The sequence below is a fragment of the Dermacentor variabilis genome, chromosome 7 (genome assembly GCF_050947875.1).
Source record: "Dermacentor variabilis isolate Ectoservices chromosome 7, ASM5094787v1, whole genome shotgun sequence".
NCBI lineage: Eukaryota > Metazoa > Arthropoda > Arachnida > Ixodida > Ixodidae > Dermacentor > Dermacentor variabilis.
In genome coordinates, this window is record NC_134574.1 from 163,506,487 (window position 1) to 163,524,804 (window position 18,318).

Genomic DNA, 18,318 nt, shown 5'->3' on the forward strand with positions numbered 1-18,318 from the left:
GTGCTAACACATGGGGCAGAAGCTTGGAAACTGAGAAGGAAGACCGAAAACAAGGCAAGGACCGCGCAAAGAGCGATGAAAAAAAAAACGTTAGGCGTAACGGTAAGAGACAGGAAGACAGCGCTGTGGATCAGAGAGCAAACAGGGATACCCGATATTCTAATTGGCATTAAGAAAAAGAAATGGAGCTGGGCAGGTCATGCAATGCGTAGGATTAATAACCGGTGGACCATTAGGGTTAAAGAATGGGTACGAAGAAAAGGAAGAGCAGTCGATAACGGCAGAAGACTAGGTGGGGTGATGAAATTAAGAAATTCCCAGGCGCTAGTTGGAATCGGTTGGCGCAGGACAGGGGCAATCGGTTATATCAGACAGAGGCCTTTGTCCTGCAGTGGACATAAAATAGGCTGATGATGATGATGAAAAGTAGCATCTATTTACACTTTGCCACATACTCCGTAGCCAAAGTTTCTCCCATGGTTGGTATTGAACCCCGTTCTTTCAGCACAGTAACACAATGCGCTTCCCATTCGACCGCGGACTAACCAGTGGCCTAGGTAGGTGGGCAGTCGGTTATATAGAAACATAGATACAACCATAGAAGCGAAGATACTAACATAGATGGCCCCCGAAAAGTACGTGAAGCACCCTAAGAATGCTAACGAATTAGATAAAGCACCTCGAGAAATTTTGGGTGCTGTGAGCATAGGGAAAGAATTAGATTGATATGTGCACAATGTGTCATGCTCACGGGACCGGAGATTTGTGACACAAGAATTGTGACGTAAAACGGGGGCTACTCTACTTGGGGATGGCTAATATTATACTATATCCGACGTTTTGTCCTCAGTAACGTTCGTGTGCATTCTTGTTTTTTTCCCTGCTTTTTGTTTTTTTAAATTTAGTTTTAGACCCTGTAATTTAGACACCAGCTAATGCTGTCTTGACCAGAGACGATACAAAGGCGACGTTTGACTGATAAAACATAGTTGGTAGTGCGCTCCCCATCTTCCAGGTGCGATGCGTCCCTCTGTGGTTATAACCATACACTACTACGCGCACTCCCGTATGAACAAACGCCGAATTGCCGAATTTCTCGCTATACACAAGATTTATGCCATTGCTTCTATGTATATATTTAGAGTAGCATCTGTGACAATTTCGAGAAAAGTGAAGAATTGCACCCAAAAATACTGCGAATAAATAAACAACACGCATCACATTCTTATAACAACGATAACGAAAGAAAAATGATTTCCATAAGTCTGCATTGTCATCGCTTGGAATTTGCTGATGCTTTTGTTACATTTTAGACGGTGGGCACAAAGAAGAAAGGTACGAAAACATTCGGAGGCTTTGCTAATGCTTGGATATGCTGACTCAAACAAGTATTCCCAATTTAAGAACATTTCTTCGCATGACATATTGCTGAGCTTCACGAGGACAGCTTTCAAGCTCGTGTCGAAACGCGTATACACAATCTGAAATTTGCCCAGTGTGTTTTTGCTGTCTCCTGACTGCCTCAGGGACTGCCTTTCTTTCCAGTGTTTTTGAATTCTCGCCCTTATTGAGGAACTGGGCAGTCGGCAAACTTTGTCGTATTGTTGCGCATTGCACTGGTTGATTGTTTCAGATGTTATTTTTTTAGTGCGTTGACTCAAACTGATGCTTTCTTTGTCATCCAGGCGTTGGTGAAGCGGTGACAGCGGCCTCCCATCTGCTTGCGCCTTACCCCTCAACATTCAACGTAAGTAAATACAAGAGAAGGCAACAGAATGACTGCATCACATACGACTGCAACATATGGAGTGCCAGCACTGTCATCGTCGTATCAACTGGAGTTGACTGTGCGGCAGCAGCTGACATTGGGAGCGTTGTGGTCATGTGTAGTCAGCAGTCGATACTACTAAACGGACGGTTAGAATAATGTTGGAAAAAAGTCACGGAAGGCGTTGAGAGAACCGGAGTCGTTGAAGTGTAGGAAATTATAGAATAAAGTGCTAGATGTTTTAAATACGAAAGTTAATATCGAGATCAGATAAGAAAAAGGATGGATGTAGTAGACAGATATAGTAAATCCTGAATAAATCAAGCAGGCTAGGTGACTCTTTGTCCCCCATCCGTTTGAAAGGGGATGCCAATCATCATCATCATCATCATCATCATCATCATCATCATCATCATCATCATCATCCACAGCTATTATCACAGTCAAAATTGCTTTAGAACTCAGGACCCTGTATATCAATAAGTGACGAAGGTGCGCGAACGTGGAAGTAATCCTGCATACAGATGCTAAAGAGGAACACATGTTCAGTTCACCTCAATATTATCGTTTTCATAGTCCTCCATCTCCCTCTAATTTTACGGTCCGTTAAAGTTGTCGCATCTGTGCGGTGCTTAAACGTTGCATCCTTATCGGCCCTTACTAACCTGATCGGATTTGATGCGATACCTATTTTTTGTCGGTGCTTATTAACCTTATCAGAATTCATCCGACCATTACAAGCCCGTATCGCTATTTAGCACCTTATTCATCCGCGTCCAACCATTATCAATCGTGATGAGACCCATATAGCTCCTCATCACTCCTTGTCATCCTTACCAACTCATTGACTCCTTTTCTGTTTGTGCTGCGCGACGTGACGCGGGTGAGCCCTCAGGTGTTGGTTGAATTTCTGTCGTTGAAGGAACGCTCCAAGGGGAGGCGCGTCTCGCGACCACTGAAACACATCGGAGACGTGGCATGTTTGGGATTAAATTTTGATAAAACCGGAATATTCCTGATGTCTATGAGGCACTAAGTCGGCGCTACATGTTGTGCTAGAGATAGCTTTTATTCCACCATCACCAAACATTTAGAAAAAGCCTTAATAGAAACTGTTCTCATTTGACATTTGTACCGCCGCTACAGCACATGCATATGGTTCTGATATATTCAACTTCTGTAAGCGTGGATGTTTAGAACACTTATTGTAGCACATAACTGTTCTAAATACCCACGCTTACAGAAGGTGATCGTTAATGGCAGTCTGTCCCAGCCGGTGCCTACGCTTTCCTCTGTAAAACAGTGTTCTCCGTTATTGCCACTTCTATTTGCCCTTTATTTAGAGCCACTGTGTATAAGCATTCTAGAGTGCAGTGGCATTCATGGTTTTAACATTTTGGACAAGGAACATAAAGTATTGGCTTACGCAGATGAGATTGCTTTTTTCGGCTGAGACAAACCGAGCATTGATAGAGTTCTATCACTGACTGAAACTTCGGTATGGCTTCTAGTGCCCGGATAAATTGGTCAAGAAGCTGATGTCCTCGGTTTGATTTACGAGGCTGTACGCCGACTTACTATGCGGCTACAGAATAGACAACCCTGCCACCTAAATACCTTGGTGTTCATTTTGATGCGTATGAGCTTAGGGCACATTTCTGACCAGAACGTGTACCGGCATCTCAACGCTGCGACAGTTATGTTTTGCGGGGGGGGGGGGGCAGTAATTATAGCATATGTAATGCGGTCCTGTGCAAAGGGTTGGGGGCTAGAGATGGTATTTTATGTTTTGACTGGTAGCTCGGACGATCTCGTTTTGGTCTGGCAATCTGCCCGGTTGTTCTTGTTTGAACGCCGGGATAACGGCTCTGGCTTTCAGCTTAAGGTCACTTGAAGGTCGCCGACAACGGGAGCTAAAAGCGTTTCATGCTTAATATGCAAGTGCGATGTAAAATGGCCACGCATCGACATTAATTACGTGGCGCGCATCTCACATCGCGTATGTCCTCGCACGCTAGGACGCGTTTACAGGATATTTTACCGCTGCATGCTAGCAAATGCTGGCGAGGCTCCAGCACATTCTGCTACTATATATTTAAAAAAATAACTGGCGAGGCTCAGTGGTAGAGTAGCTGACTCACATGCAGCCAACCTAGGTTCGACCCTCGCGGGAACTGGGTATTTCTTTTCTCATTCCCGGCGATAGCTGCTACGGACACCGGACACCGCACGACGGCGTACACCATCGCCAAACGAAACGGTTATGGGAATGAGCCCACAACAGCTTAGGCTGTTAAAAATGAAAGAGAAAGGAAATCACCCGGTGTACTGATAAGGACTGATTCTTGTATGTGTCGGGTAGAGTGCGTTGCGTTGCCGCCTTTGATATGTCCTGCGCGGCGTATTTATGTATACTAGTATCATATGTCGCATGATAATGTTGAACTGCAGTACGGGGAGGTGATTGTTACTCGCACAAAATCATCAATATGTAACACACTTTTTCTCTAAAGTTTCAGAAAGGCAATTAGCTTAATGTTTTAGTGAAAGTGCGCAAACAAATTGAGAATCAAATAACATAATAAAGAAGCAGACGTGTGCCACGAAAAGTGCCATATATGTTGCTTTCTTTGCAGAATAATTTTTAATAGTGTACAAAATACAAGGTAACAATATAGCAGACGTTTTAGCCCTTGTGTTGTAGGTTTTCTCACCACACACTAGTGTCTCCAAAGTTTCTGAAAAGTACTGTAATCACATGTACTTTAGGCCTTATGTTCTTGTTGCCAACTAGAATGACACATTTGTTACCTGTTTAGTATAATTAAAGAAATACAGCAGCAGAACAGATGAAGAATCTAGATTTTTCTTACCAGCCTGTGACGTTGTGAAATATAAAGTGCATGCCTCAATTTATTAGAGTATCTTAATGTCCGTCAAAATCAATTCTTTCGCGCGAATTTGGCAGGGAAAGCAATGTAGAATTTCATAAAGTTGCACAACACAAATAACTGTTATCAAATGCACCAAAATAACAATGCCCACTGTATGTTCTGTAGTCATGGGTGGCAAAACGCACCTTCTTTTTTTTTTTTGATAAAACACTTCGCACACTTTATTAAGATTCAAGGTATATGAGTACACAAACAGAAGTATTTTTCGATATACGTGAAACACTTAACATAGTTAATCTTTTCAATAGTGCTTGCAATTTCCAGATAATATCCTGACGGGTACCACGTACGCGCCTGAAGGGAACATTGAAAAAGAAATGTAAGTTGGAAGTTAAACTTATTGTCTCCTCGAAAGAGTCACCAACAATTTTACTTTTTTGCGCGAATGCGGCGATTTTCTTGAATCTAGCTGCGCAGTTCCCAACGAAAATATTTTTCCGCATGACGGTTTCTTGAGTACGCAGTATGTTCTAGAACAGCATTGTTTCGGCCTGCATGTTATGTATGAAAGAGTGACTGTTTTCGAACGACTCTTTGAGCCATCGCTATGGTAATCAGGCTGGGTTCTCAGTCGTGGGGCTGAAAACACGTGTCTGGATCGATTTAGGTAATGTTTTACGCGCGTCATTCTTGCAGCGCAGTGGTTCAGCTCTCAAGGTGTGCAGAAGAGTTTCATAGGATGTTCGAACAAAAATGTGTAAAAAACGCGAGTGACAGGGCAGCGACGCAAGCGTTGCCGACGCGATTTACGCCAGCGATCGTTATCGCTTAAGCTGCGTAAAGCTGCCTTTTCAATTTTTATAAAACAGCACAAAGCGCTAGATGATTTCATATGCAGGGGAAAAAAGGGCACGAGAAGATGGAATAAAAGTCGATTTGACAAAGATGTTGGGAATTTAGTACTCGAAAAGCTTGCCACACACAATGCCTTGGAGATGAAGAGTACCAGAAATTCGGAAGGGTGCTAACATCATATTATTTCTTGATAATAGATACGTCATAAAACGGTAATTATGGCCACATAAGTTTTCTTTAGGTATTGCACAAAATATTCGCGAAGGTAGTTCTTAACTTAACATCGCTGCCAACATACTTGAGTTTAATTAACCCTGAAAGTGGCTGGTTTCGGGAATAAGTTGTAAAGAATTATTCACGTTGAAGTCATCCATAGGGTAATTGATAAATTTTCGGGGCACAACCAGCCTCTCTATATGGCATTCATAAATTTCAAAATGGCGCTAGGTCCAGTAGACGTACCACCAGAAGGACGTATTGCGTAGCCAGGAAGTATATGTAGCATGGGCGGATATCCAAACAAATATACACGACGACCCCATAGCCACCCTAATTCTTCACAAGAAAAGTATGATTATGCTGTCAAAAAAAAAATATACCAGGCAAGTAGACACACTGTATCGATTAATATTCAGCTCAAGCCTAGAATCAACGTATTAAGATGTACTAAAACAGGAAAATAGTAATTTAATTTTTTTTCATTACGCTAGGGCACATGTTGCAACTGTGGAACCGAAGCGGAGTTCAATGCTTGCGGCACGACCGATCAGGAGAATTTTCCATACATTATTCCAGAAGAGCACTATGCAAACGTCCGGGGCTGTTTTCCTCTTGCAACATGCAATGCATGAAACACTTGTATTTTTTGCTCAAACATTTTCAGCAGATTTATGTTCAGTAGCTGTTTCCACAAGATCCATCACGCTATTGTTTGCGTTCTCCATTTATTCTATTTGGAGCACGCAGAACATACGGCCGATCAGCTACGAACGAAGGGAGTTCGAACAATAGCAACATTCCTATCGCGCTTTCAGAAGCAATCCTGTTGAGCTGTTGCTGCTAACCAGCCTTTCTCGGTAGCTGTGCTCGCAGCTCCTTGCGCTAACCGCATCTGACAAGACCACTGGCAAACACAATGAAGTTAAACTAATATAGCCTTAGCTCGCAACAGAAGAAAAAGATGAGAGTTTCCACAGTTGCCCCGATCATTGTCCTCATCGCCCTTGTATGCAACGAAGGGGCACTCGCTAAAATATTAAGTGAGTATACTTTACGGCACCTGTGTGTTCTGCTTTTTCTGCCGCCAATTATTGTGATGAGCAAGAATTTCTCGGCAGGTTAGCACTATCGCTTTCACTATTACACGATTAGTGCACAGACGTGCACTTACGTGAACATGATTCCCAATCAGTAAACAGTCCCCATCTGTAGATAAGGCTGCCGTGAACTTGCGAGCCAAATGATCGGTCAGTGCACGCCGCAAGGGACCTGTAATCTTGTACCGCAGAACACTTGCTCTCCCCTCCGGTTTTCTCCGCCTACGCCGTGAGCGATGCTGTCGCAATCGGGTTATAGTGGACACGGTAGGAGCAACGCGTTGTAGGGCCGATTTAGGGAATCGTTAGGAAAAGTTAGTGCGTATACGGCTAATACCCAGAACATGCCCAGTAGTACTATTTCTGCGAATTGTGAATTGGATAAATAAATATCACAGATGTCTACCAGTGCAATGGGTACGAAAATGCGCTTCCGTTTTGCACACAGTCTCTTGGCTGTCTACATGGACTCTGAATTTTTGCAGGCGATCAGCAGGCTCTTGGAATGAGGGGCCCAGTTCATGGCACAATTTTTTTTCTTTTATCTAAATATAGTTTACTACTACTACTACTACTACTACTACAACTACTACTACTACTACTACTACTACTACTACTACTACTACTACTACTACTACTACTACTACTACTACTACTACTACTACTACTACTAATCGGGAGGTGGCCGAAGTGGTGGTCGCGCGGACTAGCGGCGTTGAAATCGCGCCTTTGGTATCTTCTGCCGCTTCTGGTTTCGCTTCTGCCTTTCTTTCGGTGGTGCTGCTTCGCGTGTCGTTATACTATTGTCATGTTGTTGGTGTCGTGTTGTGTGTGGTGGTTTTTCCAGGTGAAAAATTTCGCGAAGAATCGTTTCGCAGTCTCATAACGTGAAGAAGGTTCCTATGTTCACGGCTGCTCCAGCGGCAAGATGCTTCGTGATGCTGGTTCTCACGACTTTTTCGCCCCGCGCGACGACAGGGAGCTTTAAGTATGGAAATATGCTACGCCGAAAGGGAGAAGGCCTCACAGATAAGTTCGAAGTGTGTGAATGTCAAGTTGAGGACGACGATCTACATCTTTAAGCGTTACTCCTGTAAACCGAGACATATTGTTTCCTAGCGGAAATTACAGACGGTGGTTGACGTTGCGATTCCACGACCAATTTTTTCCCGGTCTTCATGAACACATCTCAAAGCCAAGAAATGTGGTGCAAAAGGGAAGAATTGCTAGAATCTCCGCAGACACTTCTGCGGAATCTTGCAGTGATGCGCTTCATATGGAAACCATTTGTGCTTGGAACATAGTTGTGTTTCTCTTCCAAATATGTCCTACTTACTGTGTTCAACACGCTCACGGCCGTTAGTTTTCCTTCTGTAATCCGAAACCTTGAATTAATTCAGGACGACGCCGCGCAGTTGCCATATGTGGATCCTTTTACATGATGCAACTCGTAGGTGGGCGTATTTTGAGTTATAGAAACTGTGATCCTTGAAAAATATCGCACCTAATTTTGCTATATTGAAGGCTACAACAAAACCCATAAAATGCCATTTCTAGCGTTTATACAAGGGAAGTTCCGAAAGTAAGTTTCCTTATTTATTTTCACATGGAAACTTGTAAAAAAAAGAAAATGCACCACGGTATCATGAACTATACACCTTGCACTATTTTTCCACGTAGTCGCCAGCGACATTGAGACATCTGTCGTAGCGTGCAATCAGCTTGGAGAAAACACTCTGGTAAAACTCGGCGCCCTGCGATGCAAGGCCTGACGTATGACCTCTTCACCATACACGATCTGTAAGCGTCCAAAGATGGCACAAACACTAGTGTCACCTGGTCAATCATACCGGATAACAGCACACACTTCCATTGGCTACCATGTTGTAAGCAAACGTCTGTCTGCCATCGTGATTTGTACTGGGATAATCTTGGACTCGCCGGTCTGCTGCTACTCTCTCTTCTTCAGCGTCCTGCGCATGCGTCATTCCTCCTCCGCTGACGCTCTTTCCGTCGTTGCACCAGCAACGGCCGTGGATTCTTATGGCGAGTGTTTGTTTCACCTGATGTAGCGTCATCTCTTTAAAAAAAATGAAACTTACTTTTGGAAGGTTCCTCGTACTACACTCAAAGGCATAATTGAAGTTATACTTAGAGACGCACACGGCTTGAAAAATTAGGCGTAGGTGTGCGTAGCATGAAGCCAAAGTAAAAGGGTGACATATAAGATCATACGTGCATCAAAGACGTTGTAGTGCGCACTGCTTACAAAAGTGGGCTAACGTTATTACCGTCTGCAAAGGCAACTTCGTTCGGGCAAGCCTCGGAACGCGACCCTCAAGCGACACCGGAAATATGTATCGGCGATATGATGAAAAATGCCTGTGGCTTCAAATGTACGTGATTCTCGACCTCCGCAAGCCTCTTCAAAGAGATATGAGGTTGTTCAAAGGCACCCTGAGAAATTCACCATTATTGAATGCGTACATAATCAAAAACTTATTCTTCCCACGCTTGAGTAAATGCTGTTTCCGTCGATTTATTCTAGAAGATGCCGGTCCGGCCAGAGGAATTATCCGTGAATGCCTGCATTTGGGTGTGATGGTTCGTGAACCTTGACAAGCGTAATTATCTTTCATGTAGTCATGCGCATGCACTTCAATAAAGAAAAAAAATGATAGACGACAGTTTACAGGGCACGTGCACACAACCCCCCAGAAAGAAAGGGAAAAGCAGTTTGGAAAAAAAAGGCTGCTCAAGTAAATCTGAGGCGTCACTCTGTTTGTTGTCGTGCCACACATCAAAACCCACGCGCATTTCATAACGTACAACAACAGTTGGTTGATCACACGCCACGCTCTTCTTGCTTTTAGCTTGGCGCATGAGACTAACCTCTTCGAGGTATTTTTGACCTTGCGTCCTATGAAATAACTTGATCCACAAAAGAAAAACTTTCGTGCCAACATTTCTCTATTAGCACTTTATGTACTTTATCAACACAATCTCTTTCTTCAGAGAGACGACATAAAACCCACAGAATATCAAAGAACGCACGTCAGAAGCATCAATCGGGTGAGTACAGCTATACCAAACATAAATATTTAACATTGTAGTCATGTCGGATGGTTCTAATGACGGCTTGACAAGATCGCCGAATATTTGCGCAGCCTCGATTATTCTTAAACTTGTAATTCTGTTACCACGCTTTGGTTTCCCTTGTGACAAGATCATTATATATAGGACGTTTTTGGGTAAAACTTGGTCACAGCGTTTTAACAACGCTAACCACGATGACAAAGGAACCCGGACAACAGACGGGCGCCGAAGTGCAAGTGAAAATTTATTTCAATATACCAGTTTCCACAGCACATCAAAATACGCAGAACACCAAAATTAGGAGATGCGTTCAGGAGGCACGTACGGCATTAAGATCGAGGAACGTGCAGTCTCGTGAGGCTGATTGAATTCTGCAGCACACTGGCGTATACTGATGTGCGATTTGTGTGCCTGAAACACGTTGCGTACAAAACAGCCCGTACTTTGAAACAAACGCCATTTCGAAGTTCAGGGCTCGTCTGTCGTTTGTGCTCATCGTTTTCAGTTTTTTTTTTGCGCTCTTTAGAATTAAGATGAACCAAGATGAACTCAACTATAGCTCGAAATATTTATTTAAACGCGTGATGTGCGCTGCCATATCTCTGCTTTGAATTAGAATAGCGGTATTCGTGAACATTATAACACCGTTAACACCGCTAATACCCCTTCATTATTACACACAAGGCGTAATGGCATGAACTAGTGGTTGCACAATGTGCAACCTTTCCAAGAGCAAAAAGAGCCAGAAGGGAAGGCTGTGCATCTGGCATATTGTCACGGCGCAAGCAAGAGCGGCGCCAGTCAGAAGACGTTTTGACGTGTAGAGGTGGAGTCGGTCTCGGCAGCCATCTTGTTCACGTGTCGATGTCACGCACGCAGCAGGCACATCATTAGTGAGCCAGAACCGTGGAGCAGCCGTGGCACCTGGGAAGTGCGCTCGTCCCGCACCCTTGGAGACCCGGGTGCCACTCGCACACAGACCGCAATTTAGAAAATTTTCTCTTCAAAGCCATTGATCCACTTCGTTTACAGGAACGTCTTTGAGAAGTCTGACGTCAATCCGAACAATTATGACGTTATATTGCTCTTTGCACCGTTGGCAATTCTTGGTACCATCGCTTGGTCACGCCGCCGACGCCGCCGTCGGATTTTCGCATAATGGAGCATAATAGTGCTTTCGCCTTAGTATTGAAATTTTTTAAACAATACTGTTTTTGGGACAATGCAACCATAAAAATGGCTCCCATACCAAGCAAGAAAATTGAAGGCAGGGGATTATTTCTAAGAGATAATGCACGCATTTGTTGAAAACGTGATCAACTCATCGTAAAGAAATACTTTACTGGCCATGACAAAAGCGAAAATGAAGATAAGCACGCAGTAAGACTACGGGAACAGGACTTCTCATATTGTACCAATATTGGAACAAGACAGAAGGCTCACGTTTCGTTTCTTTCATTTTGCAGTCGTGCGCCAGAATTTCCCATAACAGTAGACTGACAGAAAGTTAAGAAGGTCATTCAATGGCGTTCAAAAGATGTCTGCTCACCTCAAAACTAGCGTGCGGTATACAGTACAGACATGCAGTGAAAGTTGCACTGCGTAAGCACCCTGATGTTAAAACAGTGGGGATCTTGTTAATTATTGAGCAGAGACTGTATGTAGTTCCCCAGCACAAATGAAGTGAGACAAACAGCAAATAAGTTTACAAATTGTCTCAACCGCTACTTTTATGTGGAGAGAATTGTAACGATTGCTAGATGGTATTTAAGGAGCTTTTCGACATCTATTGAATGTTGCTACTTTAATTCCAAATTGGTCGTCAATACATATTTTCGGTATAATGTTTCGACTAGGACATAACTTTGTTTATCACAACAACTACTTCATTTGCTTATATGTAGTGTTTGGTAAACAGGCTATTCCTCCATTTGATATATAATATATATTTCAGTCCACCATACCCCAGGCCACCATGCTTCGAATAAAATGCGCAAGAATAAACCTGGAAAGAGTGAGTACAGTTTTTTCACAGACAAAATGCATGAGCTGGTGCAGATAAATGTGTTTTTTTTCGAGGGTGAAAGAGGCCCGCGAATACACGCAAAATTACCGCGCGACTGGCCACTCGAGGCAGTTCACGTGCACTCGTGGGGTTCATTCACGGTCGCAAAAGCGCTTTTATGCAGCACGTATTGAGCAACAGAAAGCTGTATCAGGAGTTTTTCGCGTTGCTCTACAGTTTTCTCACTTACATTTTTTATCGAATTGCAATATTTAAGAAATTCAGTGGTGAATTAAGACTAACTATGTAATTTGGCGGAAGGCAATAAATAATCTGAGTATCCCCAAGCGACGGAAAACAACATTACCTTGGTTCTGTACAGCTACGTCGCATTTGCATATTTTAAAATCTTGGTGGATGATAATAGTTACCACGCCCTGTACATATAATGACTGGGCAGAAAGGAAACCGAAGGGCCCGATCTTTATTAGTCACATGGTATGAGTGTATATATATATGTATATATATGTTGCCACGTACACTTGTTTGTCTTTATCAGGTTACCGCCTCTCACCGGCTAAGAAATGCTAAACGCTATCGCTCAGCGCAGGACGCGCCTGCATATATCCAAGGTTTCTCGAATGTTAGCCATGGTTCTATCCGTCGTCTCTTGTCACGCAAACTTGCGTAAAAGGATTTCGAGGCAATGACATTAAAACGCCTCTCAATTCTTCTAAAAATCATGAAAATAACATCTAATTGGAGATATTCACAATTAAATTTCACCGTTCGATCCAAGCAATATCGAAACCGAGCGCGCCGAAAGCAATGAAAAGGGGGCCCCGGCGTGACGTCAGACAAACGCCCCGTGACGAAGTGTATGCCCAAGCTTGAATGATGGCATGAATGATGGCATGAATCAGGCGAAACGTACCCTGTCAGTGTCTGCCGCCACTGGCCACTATGCCTTCAGTTTCAAATTTCTCCAAACTTTTCGTCATGGGGCATTTCCATCTCATACGTACAGTCGAGCCCACTTTTGACGATCATCGCGCATGGTTGCGCAGGGTGCGTTCGTTATAGCTGGCCGTTAGTATACCAAGTGAAAAAGGAAGAATAGGTCAACGAAATGAAAGTAACATTAGGCATTATTTGTTGCTAGAGATTATGTCCATGCTCGTCTGCGGGGACCAAGTGAAAGGTACCGTACACCTTGTCAAGCCGTTTCTTGTGGCTTTTAAATGCGTGAGCATTTAAAAATAGTTGGACAAAACGCTACAAGATGACGCTACTAGGTTTGATACTGCTCTGTACGGCTTTGGTGAACCAGTGGACCGCAAACGTTAAGAAGGTTATGGACAAACTAAAGCTGTCTAATTCTCGCACCGTGTCCCCCTGGCATTAGCTGCTGTGTGGAAAGGACTGGGAATTGTGGGTTTGTACGGAACGCGACGCACTCTAACTCCGGGTCTCAAACACTAGCTGAAACCAGGGAAACACAGGAGAAATTGGGACATTCTTACTTTTATAGGGAACTTGTTGCTATGAGACAGGACTCACACGAAGGAGGAGGAGGAGACAAAGGGGAGGAAAGACGGAGGTTAGCCAGTGTAAGTACCGGCTGGCTACCCTGTGCTGCGGAAAGGGGTAAAAGGAATGAAAGGAAAAAGAAGAAGAGGAAGAAAATGGAAACCAGAAAATTCCCGCAGTAACGCGAAACTATGCGCTACTACATTCAAAGGCGGTCGCACAATTCGCATGTCCTTAAAAAATTCAGCAAAGCCCTTAAGGCCTTGAGTGCCGAAGCCGGTCTGGACCAGTGTCCTAGAGCATTTTACTGTGTAGAGGGGCGATTGTCCAGTTTTTTGAGCGCGGTCACGAGCACTTTTCTTGACACTTTGTAACGGGGACAGTCACAAAGCAGTTGCTCAATCGTCTCCTCGCAGCCGCAGGTGTCGCAAGTAGGGCTGTCGGTCATACCAATGCGGAATGAATAGGACTTCGTGAATGCCACGCCGAGCCACAGGCGGCACAAAAGTGTTGTTTCCGCTCGTGGTAACCCTGGTGGTAGACGGAGTTGCAGAAGTCGCTCCTATCTGTGGAGACATGCGTTCGTGAATTCACTGGCGTTCCACAGATTCTGCGTAAGCTTGCGGGCTAGGGACCGAAGACTTGTGGCTGCATCTGTTCTTGACAGCGGTATGGGTATAATCTGGGCACCATCATGGGCGGCAGCGTCATCCGCACTGTCATTTCCCGAAATTCCGCAGTTACCCGGTATCCACTGGTAGATGATGTTGTGTCCCGTGTTGATCGCGTGATGGTGTAGTAGTCAGGTGTCTGCGACTAGTTGCACATTTGGTCCGTGGTTGAAAGGGGACATCAGACACTGGAGAGGTGCCTTTGAGTCACATAAGATGGACCATGAATGTGAAGATTTGTGAACAATAAGCTCCAGAGCAGCACGGATAGCTGTGGAGTTCTGCAGCCGTCGATGATGCAATGTGAGATGTCTTGAACTTGAGGGTGATACACTCTGCGGGAATCACCACTGCTCCAGCTGAACCTTTAGAGCATACAGAGCTCTCCGTGTAAACGTATAGATGCGTCCTCTGTGCTTGTCATGCAGGAATGAAAGCACGATTTGTTTGAGGGTGAAAGTTGACATCTCCGTTTTCTTTTCGATACCGGGAATAACAAGAAGACATGAAGGTGTGCTGATGATCTGTGGCCAAATGCTTTTGTTTATTTTCCTTGTTTCGATTTTATGTTACGGAATATATACCTGTGTTCTTTCCGGAATCATTTGTTGGAAACTAAGGCTTTGTTTGTCTGTTTTCTTTTTCTTGGTTCATTTTTCTACATTTAGAAAATCAATAATTTTGTCTAGCCATTATTGAAACCCAATACCATTGGATTCTACACAGACTTATCGCTTAACCTGGTATTCATGGACCTCCGCTAGAAGCTGCAGAGATCATTGGCTTAAGAGAAGTAATGTTTTCCCGCGGAGACACATATTCAAGAAGCACTTCCTCAGATTCTGTGTGCTGCCTTTCATACTAGGACTAATCAAACTCAGAACAAATATAATTCAACAGAAACAAATTGTTGCCATGTTTATCAATGTTATCTGCTGCCCAAGTTGTGGACGGAACGATTTGCGTTTAGGCCACTAGTAAGTATCCAGATCAATAGTATGTGATTGATACACACCTGTTCACTTATGCTTACCGCCAAAGCAGAGCGAGGTGCTAGCTGAGCAGGGCAGTTAACGATACTGTTTGGACTGTGCCACTCACTTCTAGTTTGCTTCTGGCTTGGCAAACGTTAGGTAAAACATTGTGAGGTAAATGTATATACATATAGTAATTTGTGTATTTAATAAATGTTTGTTATTTAGCGAGTGCACCGCCGAAGCCGTTGGAAAGTGCGGCGTCGCCGCCGGGTGGAACAGCAACCGGTAAGTGCAGACTCTGGCTGCTTGCGAGGCTGAGTGCCTTATTGTCTTATCCCGGCGTCGAGAAGACGGTGCCCCTGCGTTTGTTGAGTGGGAGCTACAGCTGATCCATATCTGTTGCGACCAGTTGCTAGTCTTTAACGCGCCGATTGGCGCTTCTCTTTATGGTAGACCTAGTGGTGAGAGCGCATGCTTGAAGTGTTTTCAATATATATAAGAAGGGTGATATGTATTGTCGCATGAATGTAGCTATTGAATTGGAGCCGATGGAAGCAGCAATTATGGGTCGTGCGGGGTCCGAAAAGGTTCTTACAAGCCCATTTCCTTAGACGCCGTGATAACTGAAGTGTACAATCATAACCGAGCAACGATGCATCTACACCTAAAAATCTAGATGTGGAAAAATAGAAAAGGCGCCTTATTACTACACATTCAGCTGAAAGAAACACCATAAATACATGCAAGCATGTTTTTTCACACGTGAAACTACCGCTGTTGCAGGTATAGGATACACCATTTACACCTATTTTAAATCACATTTAGTTGCTGTCGTTCATGACTGACTGTATCATAAACTTATGCAACATCCAGGGGCCTGAAGTACATGAGCCCTACGGCGCGCACTGATTAGCGCGACGTATGAGCAAATGTAATAGCGAACATTTCAGGAGCTAATTCATTACTCGCCCGCATTCATATGAATGGGCGGACAAATCACAGTGAGCTCGCAGAAAACTAGGAATACCAAAGAAACATGTTATGGATTTATAACGTAATGAGCGAGCAGAGTGAAATACTAATAGTTTTGTACCACCTTTTGCTATAGGTTACACATAGAGGTAGGACACAAGAACGCTGGTTTCTACGCTGCAGAAACAGCTTGTTTGTTTACTGCGTATTTGGTATTAATGCCAAGCAGAACTCTCTCAAAATGACGGTGTAAGGCGTGGTAGCATCGACTGTAGAAGATATGGCCGCTCTTATATAAACACAATGAAAATTGTATCCAGAGATATTAACCAAAATGTAGACAAACACCACATTATACATATAAGCGGGAGCAGTAAAAATATATTGAACTAGTTGGCTTACGGTGTTTGCAGATAAAACAGCTTGCAGGGACTGCATGCAGCATGCCCTTTCACATTTTGACATAACTTCAAGCCACATATGTCAGAAACTCAAGTATGAGGCTCGAGGAATATTGCAGAGTTGTAAGCATGCTAGCTTACCGTATGAAATATCACCTTGCCAATAATAACGCGTTTCTACCGGTAGAATAAAGGGAGCCGTTACAATTCAGAGGACTACCGTATTACTGTATGGTATGATTGCCTTGCAGCCTTCGGTAAAGAATTTACTTATTGCATTACGGTAACAAAAAGTAGCGTGCATGGCAGCGCAAGAAAACTTTGTTGTCATTATACTGGCGCCTCACAACGCGCTTGCTTTGGAACTGGAATTTAATCCTCGCCCAAAGGTAGCTATGTGATGATGGTACATCACGTGTTGTGGCACAAGGAGAAATGAAGGTAGTATACTGACAGGACAGCGGCGGCACTGAACTGAATCAGCGTGATCACTCTCATTTGTGTTTGAAGTTTTTCTGCGCACAAGCATTTAAATGAGACCACCTTGTAAAGCCATGTATTTGGGAAACATGCACTTCATATACGTTTCCAGGGTCTGAAGGCACGCCGCATCCTGGCGACTATGGGCATCATGGTGAGTGCAACTGCGCCTTTCTTACGCGACAGCAAATTGTGTCGCAACTTGCGACAGCTGCAACACTGTGACAACCAAATCCTACAGCTTCCAGGGTCACTGCCCATCCCTGTGTGCAGCGCAGTTGTATTTTCGGGTCTATTTGTGGCGGGCGTGCCGCTGCTCTTCTAGAAGGGTGCATGTAAACGTGCGTTGATTTCATTCGTTGGAAAGCTATTTAGAAGCACTCATGTGTTCAGCCTCTTAGTAGCTTTTATATAACCAATCACGCGACCGATAACTTAGTAAATCAGTCACTTGACGACTCGCTTTCGTAATGAAATCAAGGAAATAAAATGTTTATTGTGTTGCTCCCTTGTACTCCCGCACATGGATGCTATAGCAAGTACGCAGAAGGCAAAAGAAATGAGACTAGCAGTGAGGAACAAGAGCAAGAAAAGCAACACTGGGCCGTTATAAGGGCAATGACATGATATTTTCAAGTAATTTCTTGCGTTTAATAAAAGTCCTTGACTTCTAAACCCTAGAAAAAGCAGTGCCACACATTAGAGCAGCCTTTACAATTTAATATAATTGTTTTTCTACATCGAGTTTCCGTTTGGTTTCCAGGAGGATACTGTGTCGTGACATCAGGACGCAGTGTGTATAGAGCAAGACATTGCGTCGTTGTGACACTCGCTCCGGCTGGCTCGGTCATCCGCTACACTGCTACATCGCCCTCACAACGAGTAGCAGCGTACGAAGCGACCGAGCGAGCCGATGCGAGTGTAAAAACTTCGTATTGTCCTGCTCCCGCTTTGTGCCATTCTGAGTCGCGGTGTCAAGAAACATTTTCCTGACATGCGAAATTGAAAATGGCGGTAGAAAAGCTATTACATTAAATCATTAACGGCACCATGAGACTTGTAACTTTGTTTTATAGGGCTTAGAAGCCTGCGACCTTCATTTACAGCAAAATAATTAATAGTCGAAAATATCGTGTCAGTACACCTGTAGTTGTCAGCCCATTCCCTCTCCTCCCCCAAAACATTAATACAAGGTACCGATTTCCCAAGGCAAGCAAATGCTTGCTTGATCAAGGCAATTATAATAATATTGAGACAAATAAACGCCACGTACCCTTGTTACGTGATTCCGTGTACTCCATTTGTGCGCTTTCCTTTGAGTGCCCTGATCTTACATCGACGGCAGTCAACACA

General features: G+C 43.8%; 1 protein-coding gene across 2 annotated transcripts in view; it reads left to right on the forward strand.

Annotated features, from left to right (window-relative positions):
• Nucleotides 1–5,003: 5,003 nt before the first annotated feature.
• LOC142587258 (uncharacterized) overlaps nucleotides 5,004–18,318 on the forward strand; it is a 32,715-nt gene continuing 19,400 nt past the window's right edge. The window contains exons 1-5 of one of the 2 annotated variants that reach the window (XM_075698125.1): nucleotides 5,004–5,041; nucleotides 9,849–9,905; nucleotides 11,884–11,943; nucleotides 15,338–15,397; nucleotides 17,078–17,119. In XM_075698125.1, coding sequence (XP_075554240.1) covers nucleotides 11,919–11,943; nucleotides 15,338–15,397; nucleotides 17,078–17,119 — 127 coding nt within the window. In that variant the 5' untranslated portion in view covers nucleotides 5,004–5,041; nucleotides 9,849–9,905; nucleotides 11,884–11,918. Of the gene's footprint in view, nucleotides 5,042–6,595; nucleotides 6,777–9,848; nucleotides 9,906–11,883; nucleotides 11,944–15,337; nucleotides 15,398–17,077; nucleotides 17,120–18,318 lie in introns of those variants that run through there. The other variant, XM_075698124.1, reaches the window with a different exon arrangement.